Source organism: Anomalospiza imberbis, chromosome 2 (assembly GCF_031753505.1).
Source record: "Anomalospiza imberbis isolate Cuckoo-Finch-1a 21T00152 chromosome 2, ASM3175350v1, whole genome shotgun sequence".
Classification (NCBI taxonomy): domain Eukaryota; kingdom Metazoa; phylum Chordata; class Aves; order Passeriformes; family Viduidae; genus Anomalospiza; species Anomalospiza imberbis.
The window spans coordinates 20,042,337-20,056,664 of NC_089682.1; the positions used below are offsets into that span (position 1 = coordinate 20,042,337).

The window sequence follows — 14,328 nt, forward strand, 5'->3', positions numbered from 1 at the left end:
TCAGGGGAGGATATAATGCTGTCAGTGTTTAGGTTCTCCCCCTGCTTTTAGTGTTACAGGTTTCTCTGACTGACAGGGTGCTGTGGCACAGAAAATTTGCTTCTTTGTCATAATTTCCACTCTGACTGTGTGAGGTTTCTGTAGAAGCCTTTTAGACCACGGCCTTCATTGACGTAAGGCGCAAGTTTGAGTATGAGCCTCTTATGCCAGTTCCTTTGTTTCTAAGCAATTTTAGTTTTGTTTTTGGATTTTTTTCTCATCTCTTCTAGGAAATGCATGATTAAATGTCTGTTATAGCATCAATACTATAAAGCTTCTCATCTGTTAGAAACATAATCTAAACTCAGCTGGAAGAGAAATTGGAGCAATTATCTAGGAGGGGAGGAGAAAGGAAATAGGTTTTGCTTGCAGACAGCTTTATAGCATCTGTATCTCAGTCTTTCTCTTTGTTTTGTTTTGTTTTGAATTCATCAAACGTCATAGGAAGCAGATTCTGGACAACACTGTAAAATAATTTTGGGTTGCCTAAAGAGGAGGCGTTTTCCTCTAGTTGTGTAACCCTCAAAGTGCTGCATCCTCTGCTCTTTGTACATAATAGAAATGCTCAGTTTCTAGCTCACTTCTTAAGATCTGCAGCAGGCAGAATCTCAGTGTAAAGTTCTCAGTCAAAAATTGGGTTTGTGAGTGTCAAATGGTGTTTTTTATAGTCATGTTATATAATCACCTGAATAAAAAGTAGTTCATTGAAAGAACCTTTATTTCACTGGCACAAATACTCAGCACTCACACTTATCAGATACATTTTCTATTTCAGTGTAAATCAGTAGTGCAAAACCAATGAAGAGAATATGGCAGCACCTAGAAAATTCTGCTGTTGCTATTGTTTTGCATGGCTGATAAAAAGGAAATGAGCCAAACAGGAAAATTTAATAATAATGGAATGCAGAGGTTCTAGTAAGACTTCAGTGACAAGATAGCTCCTTCAAATTTTGCAACAAAATGTCTCCATCAATTTTTGTATGGCATTTCTGTTACTTGAGAGACAGCAAAATCAAAACTCAGCTGTCAATACAATTCTCAAAGGACCTTTGAAAAATAAAGAGGCTTTGTCTGTCACTATAAAAAACAGTGACTACTCTGTTTTCACAATTTTTCATGGTACTCACTCCTTGAGATTTGGGATTATTTTTGTCAAAACTCAAGTAAACTGAGAAGTTCTCAATTGAAAAATTTAGTTAGAAAGTCTGTATTTAAATCCTGGTGTCTGAACTGCAGTAAATGGCCTTCAGAGTAATACCAAGTCTTTGGAATAAGGAATCTACTTTTCTGGGGATTTTTTTTCTAGGAAAGGAGCAATGGGTTAGACAAGTGTTTACCATCACTGTGGAATATGTGTGATAACTTGGCAAATAACTTGGAAAGGAACTCCACAGAAATTTGCTCTTTCCTCTGCCCTGCTATCTTCCATTTTTGTGAAGATGTTTATTCAGCAGCTACATTTATTTGCTATATTTAAGTGCTAAAAGAAAATGGTATTTTTTTATTTTTGAAATAGACAGAAAAATATGAGTTGAAGGAAATTAGAAGTTCTCACTTTCAGTAAGATACTAATAGTAAACCTAATCCCATATGTAAAACATTAAGATGGAGTTTACAGCATTTGTTTTTTCTAAGACAGTTTCTAATGAGAGAAGGTACAAGAGACTCTCTATTAACATTGTTTTGATTAAATATTTTGACTTCTAATTACTTTCATTCTTCTTTTAATTCCACTCTCATAAAAGCTGATTTCATTCAATGGAAATCTCAGGTAAGCTTTACTCAGAGTCTTAAATTTATGCAGCATCTGAAAAGAGAAACTTCAGAAATGAAAACTGTCAAAACAGGCTGCATAGCATACAGTGATACAGAATATTCATTCAAGGATATCCTAAGTTGCATGCTTAGTAAGCTGTAGCCTAGTAGTAAAATACTATTTCCCTAAAGAATTATTAAATTTATTTCAAAAATTACTAATTAAATGTATAATTGGTCCTATACAAATATGGAACTGCAGCATTTATGCATACATTTTATGTACAGATTAAGCCTGTGCTCAATATCTTGTTGCACCTAAAACTGTTTTGTACCTTCTGTAAATTGGAGTTGTAGTTATGGTAAGAGGTTGCACAGATTATATATAAACTAATAGCAGAGCTATTCACTGCCTGCTAAGGTGGCCAGTCCTGATTCGCTCCACCTCTCCCTTTCTCTCATATCCAGATGTTCAGATTTTTAATAGACTGATATTCTTGCAAGACTTTGACCTTAGACTAGTGAATGGAGCTTATTTCATTATTAACTATTAACTGGTTAATTAATGCAGCAGGTAATATTTTGTGTCTGCTATCAGAGACAGTAACTTTTCAGTCAAAATGTTGTCAATTTATGGAACCTTCTGTCTCTGAGTTGTTTATCATTATGGGAACAAAATACTCTTGAATTCCTCCTTTTTCTGCCTAACATAAACAGCTAAAGAGCAACTAGAGAAGCAGGGAGACCAAAGGCACTGGTCCTCATGTGAGCATGTTAAACACTAGGCTAAAGACCCAGGATCTTGGATGACAGTTTTAAGTATTGAGCTATTGTTTACAAGTGCACTGGTTTCAACATCATGAAAGGATGGGCAGTCCTTTGAACTTCAGTGATTATTTGATAGTTTTTGTTTTCCTATGCTACATGGAACACATGATGTGGAATATTTTGCTCAATATGGAACAAAGGCTTAATGTCAGAAGGAAAAACAAAGTAAAAACAATAAATAACTAAATACTGTTCAAATTAAAAGTATTTTCATTATTTAAGTTTAAAGAAAGGTCTAACATAAAGTGTAAAAAAAGAGAGTGAAAATAATGAGATTCCTATAATTTTTTTTCCCATGAAAATCTGGGGTTTTTTTTGTTGTAGGATGAGATTGTAAATGTCACTAGAGGATATCTAGGTGTCTTGCTGGTTAGTTTCTCAATAATGTGCTTCAAAGCACAGTGGGACAAAAAACTTTAAAATAATATTTTAGTAAGTAAAATCTTCTAAGAAAGGTTTACTTTTAGTCAGAATTGGGGCAGATAATCTTATCTGCCAGACCCAAAGTGGTTTAGCTGTCCTGGTTTAATCGATCCTTCATTCACAAAATTCCTATGTAGCCAGAGTAAGATGGCATATTTTTGCACTGACCATTGTTTAACCTTCTCTAAGACTGCCTCTAAACACGGGTCTCCTGGTTAGAGATAGATGTGGAATGCAAACAAAAACAAAGATTCTGGCACACTTGAAATGGAAGATGACCTTTTTTTTTTGCACTATTTCAAACTAAAAATTTTATATTCAGATGGCAAGCTGATTAATATCACGTATTTCCAAAGACACAGTTTGTCTTCGCAGATAAAATCAGATTTACGCTTAGACTAGGGAAAAACTGAAAAAGTTATTTTCCAAGAGTTTTGCTTTTGCTCTGTAGAAGACTAAATGGAACAACCCATAGCATCAAACAGGGATATGAAATAAAGGAAGCTTGAATCCATGACTCCCATGGCTGTAAAAAGAAAGGGAAGAATTTTTTTCATAAATATGCATTAATGATTATCCTTTGTATTTCCATTAATCAAATAAATTATATAGGGATGATGTTAAAATAATGCTTCAATGTACTCTGGCTCTATGAAGAAAAGTTACTCACTTCACAACATGGAGTAAAATAAACAGGCCTCTCTCTTTAGAAGAGCATAATCCTTTAATTCATCTAGGGACTCTAATCCAAGAAAATTCCACATCTACATAACAATGAAGAAAGTTTTCCTAGAGCAAATAGGTATTGGCCATTATATGTAAAAATGTTAGGTTTTTTTAATCTCAGTTTCTGGGTTTAGTGCAGGAAGAAATTCAGGCTCAAATCTAAAGTGAAGTATGTGGCAATGATGCAACAGGTTTTGAGCGGAATCATTCAATTTACTTTTCTGATATTTTTATCTTCTTTTAAGTATACAGTAATTGTTGTATACAGTAATCTATAGTCATTCTATAGCAATAGTATATAGTCATTCTATAACTATCAACTCAAACACATAAAGAAAAATTCATACCTCTTTTTTACCTGTACAGCCACAGCTGCAAAGAATTTCTTTTTTTTAAGAAATTGAAACCATTTTAAATCATGAAGCTGAAACTCAAATTTATACCTCAATTTCCAAAGATCAGATTCTTTCCATAACCTACTTTCTTCCATTTTGCATAATCAACTGATGACTAGGAAATAAAAATTGTTCTGGTTTTGATGAATTTATCACAGCAAGCATAGCCTTAAAAAAGCAGATCCCCTCTAATTTAAGTCTTAATTCCTTGTTATTTGCCAAAAACTCACATGAAGATTTCCACTTGTGGAGAGAATTGCCTCACCTATAAGGAATCTCAGAGGAAGAGTTTTGCTATTGCAAGGGAAAACCTTCTGAGACACTAAAAATATCCTTTGCTTCAGTATATTAGTTGAGGAAGTTTTCATGAGTATGAATTCTGTCCTCTGATTCTGTTTGCCTTTAAATTAACCATAGAAGGTCCACTGTAACCTCAAATCTCTAGCTATTCTGTAGTTTTGTGATTTCCCAAACATCTGCTGGGGACTTGGAAACCACCACATTCATTTTCTTACGAGCTAAGCTGCAATTTAACTCAGGTCTCTGAAGATGAAAGCCTAGGAATCCTCCACAGAGAGCAGAACACTTTCCAAATCAGTTCTCAGCTTGTGGAGCTGGAAACAGCTGGCCTGCTCTCCCCTTTGGGCTGAGAGGGCTTGTTGTTTCCATCTCCCAGACATCTGAGGAACTGCTATTTCTCTTCTTTTTTTAACTACACCTACTTCCTGAGGCAAAGGGCAACAATCCCTATCCATACAACTGGAAAACCTGGAAAGAAACCTGGAATTTGTAAGGTTGTTGGGTGAAATACTTAACCCCACAGCCCCCTGGAGTTACAAGGCTAGCCCAGATCTGAGAGAGCTTTGGGGGGAAATATTTCAGGGTTAATGCAAAAGATTCCAAAAGAGGCTCTAACCCCTGATGTGGTCCCAGACGTTTATTCCATGGGAGGAAGAGGGAAAGAGAGCGAACCAGGAAGGAACAGGGTATTATCTAGACCCCTGTTCAGGAAGAGCCAATTGGCTCCCAGCCAATTGGGTCCATAAAGGAAGGAAGGGTTAAACTAATATGGTTACAGCTACAGGGGTCTCTGGGGTGGGGGGGAAACCGATTCCCCAGAGCGATGCAACAGTTGGGTTTTTTCAGTAAACTATTTGAGGTCTGTGTTTGTTACAGAAATGGGAAAAAATTCCCCACAAAAGCAGGAGAACTAGAATCTGTCCTTCTTCTTCTTTGTAGATGTCATAGTTCTTGCTAAATCATAAGGCCTTATAGTCAATTTTAACTCTGGCTTGGAGAAAAAATTATAAAAATTATACCAGTAAAACAGAAAGCTTTAGGTTCAAAGTATTTCTGGACATGGATGTTTAAGGAACTGGTTGATGCCAAAACTAATTGTATTAATAGTGAAAATTTCCATAGAAATATGTCACCAAGTCTAGCATAAACCCTCAGAAAATAGATACCTCAGAATAAAGAATCAACCTTCATCTTAGGTGGAGGGAGCCCAGACTGAAGTCAGCTCTCTCTATGATTTGGAGACTTTCACAAAGTGTGTGACACAGTCACCAGACTTTATAAGGCGGCTATCAGTCTCTTTTAACAAACTCCTTGGAAAGAGGGCTTGGTTTTTAATGTGGAAAAAATGTAGAATGTAAAACCTCAAATATTTTCACCAGACAGAACTCACATTCCTTGGCCAGCCCAGCTGGAAGTTATTGTCAAGGTCGCTGTTTGTCAAAGGACACAAGCAGAAGGAAAAGCCTTATTCTGTTATTTTTGTAGCACCTGTACAGTGGAGCCCTGATCCGTGCCTGTGGCTCTCTGGTCTGATATATGACTCCTCGGGAACATACAAGTAAATAATATTTAATGGTAATCTCACAAATAGTCCCTTTAGGGCCACAGCTAATGTAGTGCACTTAAAATTAGGCATGTGCTCAATTATAAAGTTATTATTGAATCAGAGGCTTTAGGGGCTGAAAATATGATTAAGGAGTGTTTCAGCTTGAGAAAAGCCCCTAGATTAAATGTTGAGGGATTTTTTTCATATAAAGCTCAGACGTATCATATAATTTTAGAATATTATTTTCATTTTTAATAAGCTTGTCCAAGCTATAAAGTTGGAAATGTCTTCAAATGGTGTTTAAAAAAGAGTATACTTTTCAGAATTCAAAGAAAAAGAGAAGTCTGCAGTCAGTGAGTTAAGAAATCCAGAGGTTTTTTTCCAAGCATTTTGTTTTTTCTTAGTCTAGAGCTTTTTAGGTTAAGATCCAATTAATACATTATTATTCAAATCAACCAGAGTATTAAATGAAACAATGTTGACTTAACCTTCCTTTAACTTTATGTTTCATGACAGTTATCCCAAAAATTAATTAGGTTTCTTGACAAAGCAAATTGGTGATGTAAGTGGTGCTAGAAGTAACACTTTGAGTGGAAGCTACTCAAGAATCCCGTCAAGTGTTACCATAATTAAGCGCCAAAAGTGTTACTGTAATTAAGTGCTAAAGTTGGCTGTGGTGTGAGCCGACCTTGGTATTGACACAGGAGCTGTGCCCACATGCAGTGGATGTGATCACTGCCCCGGCCTGAGCCTGTGTAGGTTTTCCTGCTCCTCGGTGGAATTTCAATCCAGTAGTGAAACTGAAATCAGGGCTGCGAAACCAGTGCATGGTACAGCTTGTTGAAAGCAGCTCTGCAGAGTTTCATGCCAAAGTAAGATCTATGATGCAGCTGAGGTACTGGGACAACAGGAACAAAGGGAATAGGAGGGACAGTGCAAAATGACTAACTTTTCTAGGTCACCTGAGCTCTCAGTGGAGAGGCAGTGGCACTGCTAGAGGCTTTGGGTGGGCTGTTTCGTGCTGTCTCTCCTCATTGACTGTAGTGAGAAACCAGGCAGAGCAAACAGCAAATGTAAGGAGAACCATGGGTACCTAACCCAGCATAATAGGAATACCTTCTACATCTTCACCAGCACTTGAGGTCACATCTGACCCCTTCCAGAAACAAATATATTCTCTCTTTATAATCTTGATGCCTTAATTAATAATTAAGCTTCAAAAATGTGCAAACAAACTTTAATTTTATGAAGATTTGAGAAAGATAATCCAAAACCTTGATGAAAGCAGGTCTTTATAAACAAGTCCTCTCTTTGCCTGGAGGATACTGTGTATTTCACATAAGAAGGTTATTTGTAAAATTGGTTCTGGTCCAAATTTAGACACATAAATATTTTCTTAAGCTTAATGAGCACCATAATATGCTTACAGGTAAATGCATGTTTAAACACATTGTTGGAAGGAAAGAAAAGAATAGTGATGCAGAATCATGAGGCTCATCGAACTGCAATATAGTTACTTCTCACCTGAAAGTAATCCCTGTTGTTGTTCCCCACTTACTCTTATTATCCCAGTGGAAAAGATGACATGGCTGTGGAGGCAATTAGCCAGGGCTGAAAGCTGCTTTACCTTCTTACCCTCTTTTAGCAAAGTGCAAATGGAAACATAGCTCTGAAATAAGTTCTTTCTTTTTTTTTTTTATTATAGACATTAGAACTTTTTAGCTTTTTCTCTGACTCTTTACACATATATGTAAGCAAAACATGCAACTGCTGGAGGGGAAGTACTTTCTTCTGGTTGTATATAGCATGTTGACTTTGCACTGAAAAAAATCAGTCTCCTTTGGAAACAGAACATATTCATCTGAAAATCCAAACTTTCCTACTACAAGGTTTTTGTTTTTTGGGTTTTGTTTTTTTTTTTTTTGGGGGGGGGGGTTGTTTTGTTTTGTTTTCTTTAACAAAAGTTAGCACTTTCTACAGAAAGCTAATGTTTGTGAGGGTTTTTGCACTAAAAAAATTTCATTTGCTCATATATCTCTAGAAAACTACATGAGCACACTCTTTTCTATCTGATTCGTTGCTGAGGCAAAGCAGGAATAATTTAGACAGTCAACACACGTCTCAGTATTGTCATGTGGATCTTTGATAACTTCAGTCTTTCCGGAACCAATATGTGGATATATGGTATCAGTAGTTCACTGCCCTTTCCAGTAAAATTACTTAGGAGCATTAAATGCAGCTGGAAGAAGATAGTTTCAAATTTTCCTAAAAGGATCCAGTTATTCACTTCACTGTGAGTTAAGCTTTGGTGCTCATTTCTATAGAATGATGCAGATTCCTAAGGTTTCCAGGATTTGAAGGAGAGACTAAATAAATCCATGTTTTTTAATTCTTCTGAATATTAGTAATGATGTATAAATTATGTCTGGTTCAAGAAGACTGAGCTACAAATGGTTGGAGGATGAGAAAGCACTCATGGGAGTCATCATACATGTTGGGACTGCTTCCTGGCATTCTTTGCTATCAGATGCTGGCACTAGCAGCAGTGAGAGGGGATGCTGCACCAGATGGACTCTCTGATCCAGCACTTGTGCCCTTAAGCACACTGGTGTTCACTGCAGAGCTTTGTATGGCTGCAAACTGTGATGTGTGAAGCACCTCCTGAAGAGACCTCGCTTCTCACTGGTGTGTGTTAGAGCTGACACCACTCAATACTCACCAAAGCAGATTTTTCTCACTTGAGTTAGAAACACCTGATTATCTATTTGCAAGTCCTGCCTCCTGCAAACAATACATTGAGACTCAATTCAGTACTTCACAAAATCCAAAAGAGGGGACTGAAAATAACATAGATTATGCACAGAAAGGAGGAAAAAATTGCCAAACCAAATATTTTAGAAAATGCAGTTTTAAAATTTGAATATGGAAAAGGAAAATGTCAAAAACAGCTTTGCTAATCATAAGGTTTTGCTTCATAGGTAAATGCATCCCGTCAAGAAACCAAGCTGATGGAAGAATGTGACCAACTCATTGAAATAATCCAGCAAAGACGGCAAATAATTGGAACCAAAATCAAAGAAGGAAAGGTAAATGCTTTTTTTTCTTTAGATCACAAGTAGGTCAACACTTTTTCCTTTTGATTGCAGCTTTTTTGACTGCAGATATATTTGGTAGAAATTTGTAAAAGTCCTTATGTAGTTCTTGGCTACTGACTGATACTTTCATGTAAAGAAGGATTAAATCCTTGAAGACTAGTACTCTAGACTTCAACTGTTTATTTTGTATTTCTCTTACTACAGGTGATTATGGATTTTAAGGATAAAACCAGAAATTTTGTCATGATCAGTAAATGACAAATTATGTCCATTTAATGTTTCTTTCACTCTGTTAAGTGCCTGAGAGTATTTCCCTCAAAGTGGAATGGGGGAATACTTTCACAAAATGTCACAGCATATAGAATCATGTCTCACAATTATCTTCTTTTTTTTTTTTCCTAGGTACTTTAAATTTTTATTCAAATACTATCACATAAAATTTTGTTCCAGTCATTGTCATTCCTGAGAATATGAAGTCTTAACTTATTTACAAAAAACGATATTAAAAAGTGTGAAAGAAATTAAATTAGGTGTGCATTTCTATTCCCAAAGTTCCATGATTATTAGTAGCAAACACATTGAGCAGGAAAAATCTTTGATACTGAAGTTTCAACATATTTTGCTAGCTAACTGTTAACTCAGAAATACATTAGAGCTGAATTAATGTTTTTGTTTTCTAGGTACAAGGTGTTTACTGCTTAACTTCTAAACTAAGTCAGATATTCATTCTTCTTATGTGGGAAAAGATCCAGAAAGAAATAAAGTCAAGAGCAGGTTAAATGGTTCATGTGGATGTCAAGATATTCCAATTAACTTGAAATGAAAAGTCTGTAGGCAAGGGCTAACTTAAACACGTTTGAAACCACAGGTCCTGTACACTGTGTGAAAAAACCTGAATTTCCTCGTGCTGTTAACAAAATGTAATTACCTTCAAATGAAATAAATGGCCTTCATTTTTGTTTCAACTCCTTTCCTCTATGCAGAGAGACCAGTTATGCTACCAATGAAGTAGAAAACTCACCATTCATCTGAATTTGTGCAATATACACATTGCTTTTAAAAACTCTGCTGCTTGCAAAAATGTGTTCTAATTTCCATTAGCATGGAAGATTTGTGATACAATTGACTCCAAATTTATTTGAATAGAGCTATTATCAGAATCTGTCCCCATTCTTTGTTATATTTTGTTGAGCTGAAAGTTATATCAGTGGAGGTCCAGTCAAGGTCTGGAATGCTTTGACTCTAATGTGATATATGTTGAAAGATTTCAAGGTCTCAAGAGATCCATGTGAAAAGCCATAGGAAGTTCTGCCCAGTGTATCTTCCTTTAAAAGGGCCTATGGAAGAGTCTTTCTGGAAGGTAGAGCATGACAAATTTCTGTATAAGACTGTAGGTGTGGCTACAGAGCTGGAGACACATACTAAGCTCTAGCAGTGCCTGCAAGCCTGCAGCTTCAGTTACACACAAGTCTGAACACCCTGTGCAGCCCCACACTTAACATCACCTATCACCCAAACCCTATAAAATCCCACAGAATATGTAACAGGGAAGAAGCAAATATCAACTAGGTAAAATAATCCTAGAGCAGATGTCATTCCTACAATTGCAGAAGTGGGTGGGGACTGAGAAGAGACTCTTCCTTTTTCAATTTTTCATCTTCTTCTTGAAGATAAAAGAAAGAATCAATCAAGTGAAAAATATAGTTCATATATAGACATCACAAGTCATGACATGACTTCTACTGCAAAAAACTCATAAGTTAACATTTACTTCAGTTCACTGTTTGCTTGTTAATTGATTAGTAAATAAAGAGATTAACTTTTTAACACTGCAGTGAACCTTTCCCTGGTTAGGCTGGTGTAGAGTGAATTGTAATCTCTGCAAATGCACAGTTACAGGAAACATTGTGGCATTAGTTCGTGCTAGAAGCTGATCAAATCATTAGCATTACCAAAATCTATGCATTCCCAGCATTTTCTTCTCTTTGCTGTTTCTGTCTTTAAATAGCTACAAATATCACGTGACACAAATCATTTGGTCAGTATATTTTTTGGAAAGTTTTTAAAAAATGTTTATTTTCCTACTTGTTTCTGTTGTCAGATAGCTGCACTAAGATAGCCTCATCACTGCTTAGGATGCAAATATATCTGAAAGTCAAATCAGCAACTTCATAGCCTGTGCCCTGAGATTGGGAATGCTATCTTGATTATAAATTTGGACATTTCTGCCAACTGACTTTGTTGTTAGTTCCCTCATTTTGCATGTAACTTGGTCTTAATGTGCCTTTCTAAACTCCAGAGTTATTTAATTTCCTTCCTATTTCTTACTGCAGTTCAAACTATGATCCTGATGTGATAACAAAGGGAAGGACTCCCAGACCTTTCAGGAACTATTGTAGTTCCTGAAAGTTTTGTTAGCCAACATTGTCTTTAAATGGAGGACTGTGCCCTTCCCTAACCTTTTTGCTAATGATTACAGTTACATCTACTGCGTTTATCTCCGGCACATATGTTTGCAGTAATAATAATCAGCTCTCCAGCACTACTGTGCTTTTGTCCAGTTAAAAATATCCAACAAGAAAACACCCTATTTTACTTAAAGCACGTAATGAGGTCAGGCATGTATTGTTAACAGAATTGAACAGTCTTTTTCTGTTAACTTTTATTTTCAGTTTTTTTCTTTTTATGAAAATCAATTAATAAAAAAAGTAGTTAGTCTATAAGTAGCCTTTAACACAGATCTCATAATTTCAGGGAAACGGTTATCTAAATAGACCTTAGTTATCATGTAAGCAGAAATTACCAGGAAATGACGTTCCTTCTGCTGGAAAATAGGCCAGCTGTGCTTGTTTTGGCTCCCCCCTGTTGTTTTCCATGTGGAAAATATTCAGGCAGAAAGGCTGTGCCTGTCCCTTATTAAAATGTTACATGGCTAGATGGAGTTCACCACAAAGCTTGTCACCAAAGCCATTTATCTTAACTCCTCCTTTGTCCAGCTTTACCTCTGAATTGCAAACACAACCATGATTTGTGACCTTAGAGACATGACTGCTTTCCTGTGTTTCCACTCAAGGTGGTGAGGTTGAGAAAACTGGCTCAGCAGATTGCGAACTGCAAACAGTGCATTGAGCGCTCGACATCCCTCATCTCTCAGGCTGAGCAGTCACTGAAAGAGAATGATCACGCTCGCTTCCTGCAAACAGCTAAAAATATCACTGAAAGGTAAAGGAGATATTCCTCTCAATAAAAAGAAAAAACTCACTTTAAAGCAGATGGGTTGCCATAGTTGCTGTACTGTCTTGTCACATCAGAGATGTGGTCAAAGACAGGGGGGTAGTTGACATATTCCCCCAAAATGCTACTTCATGCTATACCATATTGGGAAGAACCTTACTGTGATGCTAAATCAAAACATTCCTTTGAGAAGAGGAGCAGTCAAAAAAGGGTGCAAATTAAGAGTTACAATAATAACAACATGCACAAGTGAAAGAGTTAGAATGGCTGCCAAGCAGATGTCTGATGTTAAGCACACTTTAAAAATGGGTTTATGGCTGAAATCCTACTTCATTAAAAATTCTGAGTTTGAGAAAGAAATCAGGCAGTCAGTACATTCCTTAGAAGAAACTGGGAATGGTCTTAATGGATTCATATTCTTCACAAAATAGAAAGCTACAAGATAATGAAATTTGTAACTTTGTGAACCTGCACCATGAATCTTGAAAGGATGGAGATTCAACAGTCCAGGAGGTTTGGAAGTTACATCAATTGTTGTGTTGGGCCCCCGGGTGCAGGGAATTTCTGCTCTTTTCAGGATTCTGGCTCATCTTCAGCATGCTAGATATATCAAGGATCTCAACGACAAGGACCATGCTATCAGAAAATTTGGTCTGGTTTTCAGTGCAATGCTATGAATGCTGAAACATACCCACTGAGTTTCAGTAGGACTTTCTGCTGAAAAAATATTCTGCTGGAATATCAGCTGTTTAGCAATCAGAATTTTTTTTTTTAATTTTAAAAGTTTCAAGAAAGGAGAATATGGACAACAAAGAAAGACATCAAAAGTATGCTACTTTTAATTTTTTAATAGCTTTTTTTTAATAGTTATTTTTTTTATTTCTGGGTTCACATTATATCTTCACATTTTCCAGCCAATTTCCACAAATCCAAAACATGAAATTCCCTGCTCCTATTACTCATTTTTTAAGTCTTTCCCTTACTCTGGTGTACTGCATCAGTCTTCATCAAAGCTAATTATGTTTTATAAATAAGCTAGCAACACTGGGTTGCCCATTACAGAGTTAGAGAAATGATAATCAGTTGAAAAAGACAAGGCCAGGTAAGACAGTGGGTTATATGTTGTCTCTCAGACTGTGGTTTATATTCTGCCACCAAGGAACATTGTGGCATCCCAGTTGAAGCCAGTAGTAAAACTACAACGAGTATCAAAAGCTGAAATTGGGAGTCTGCCCTTTTTTTCAGTATTCAACAGAAGCAGCAGTAGGGCAGAAACTTGTGGAGACACAGGGCTTTCTAATGGCCTACCACAGAATATTCAGAGAAGCTCCATTTTGAACTTGTAAGCATGAACAATTGCCTCATAAATACAACCACAGGAGAGACACTGGGGGAGCAGGAATGAGACAAGCTGACATATGTGCCCAATCAAACTTAATTCTTGGCTATCAAAGATTGCTGTCTGTAATGAGATGGCTGTAACACCCTGAAAATCAGAGAATCATTCCAAGCAGTGAATAAAACCAAGGGTAAAAAAGATACCAAGTGCTTGCAGACAAATTGCAAATGGAAAAAGAGACTAAATAGAATTAATAAATTATTTCTCACAAGTAACTCTCTTAGTTCTCCTGTGGTGAGTAACATTTTGTTTGCTTTTAGACTGCTCATGTAATAGTCTCACCAGGGCTCTGAGCTCCAGCAGCTAAAGAAGTCTCCTGAAATCATGCTTGTTGCATTTCTTCATCCACACATTTCAAAGTAATTGCAGTAAAATATTTTCTGTTGTAAGCACAACAGGTAACTGCACAAGCAAAGTCATTACATTCACTCTGATGATTAAGTTGTGCATTATTTACAGTGGGTGAAATGCATTTATCCTAGAAAAATCCCTTCCAATCAAGTACAGTGTCAGTGTTTACAGTGTCAACAGTAAGCAGAATTACAAGACAAAATTCAATTCTCTGAACCTAATATGGTGACATGGTGT

The 14,328-nt window shown here is 36.5% G+C and overlaps 1 protein-coding gene across 5 annotated transcripts in view; it reads left to right on the forward strand.

Moving 5' to 3' along the window:
- Positions 1-14,328, forward strand: part of MID1 (midline 1) — a 172,893-nt gene that overhangs the window by 133,604 nt on the left and 24,961 nt on the right. For all 5 annotated transcript variants that reach the window (XM_068180077.1, XM_068180076.1, XM_068180075.1 and 2 more), the window contains 2 exons: positions 8,991-9,098; positions 12,181-12,329. In XM_068180077.1, the coding sequence (XP_068036178.1) occupies positions 8,991-9,098; positions 12,181-12,329 (257 nt within the window). The remainder of the gene's footprint in view (positions 1-8,990; positions 9,099-12,180; positions 12,330-14,328) is intronic.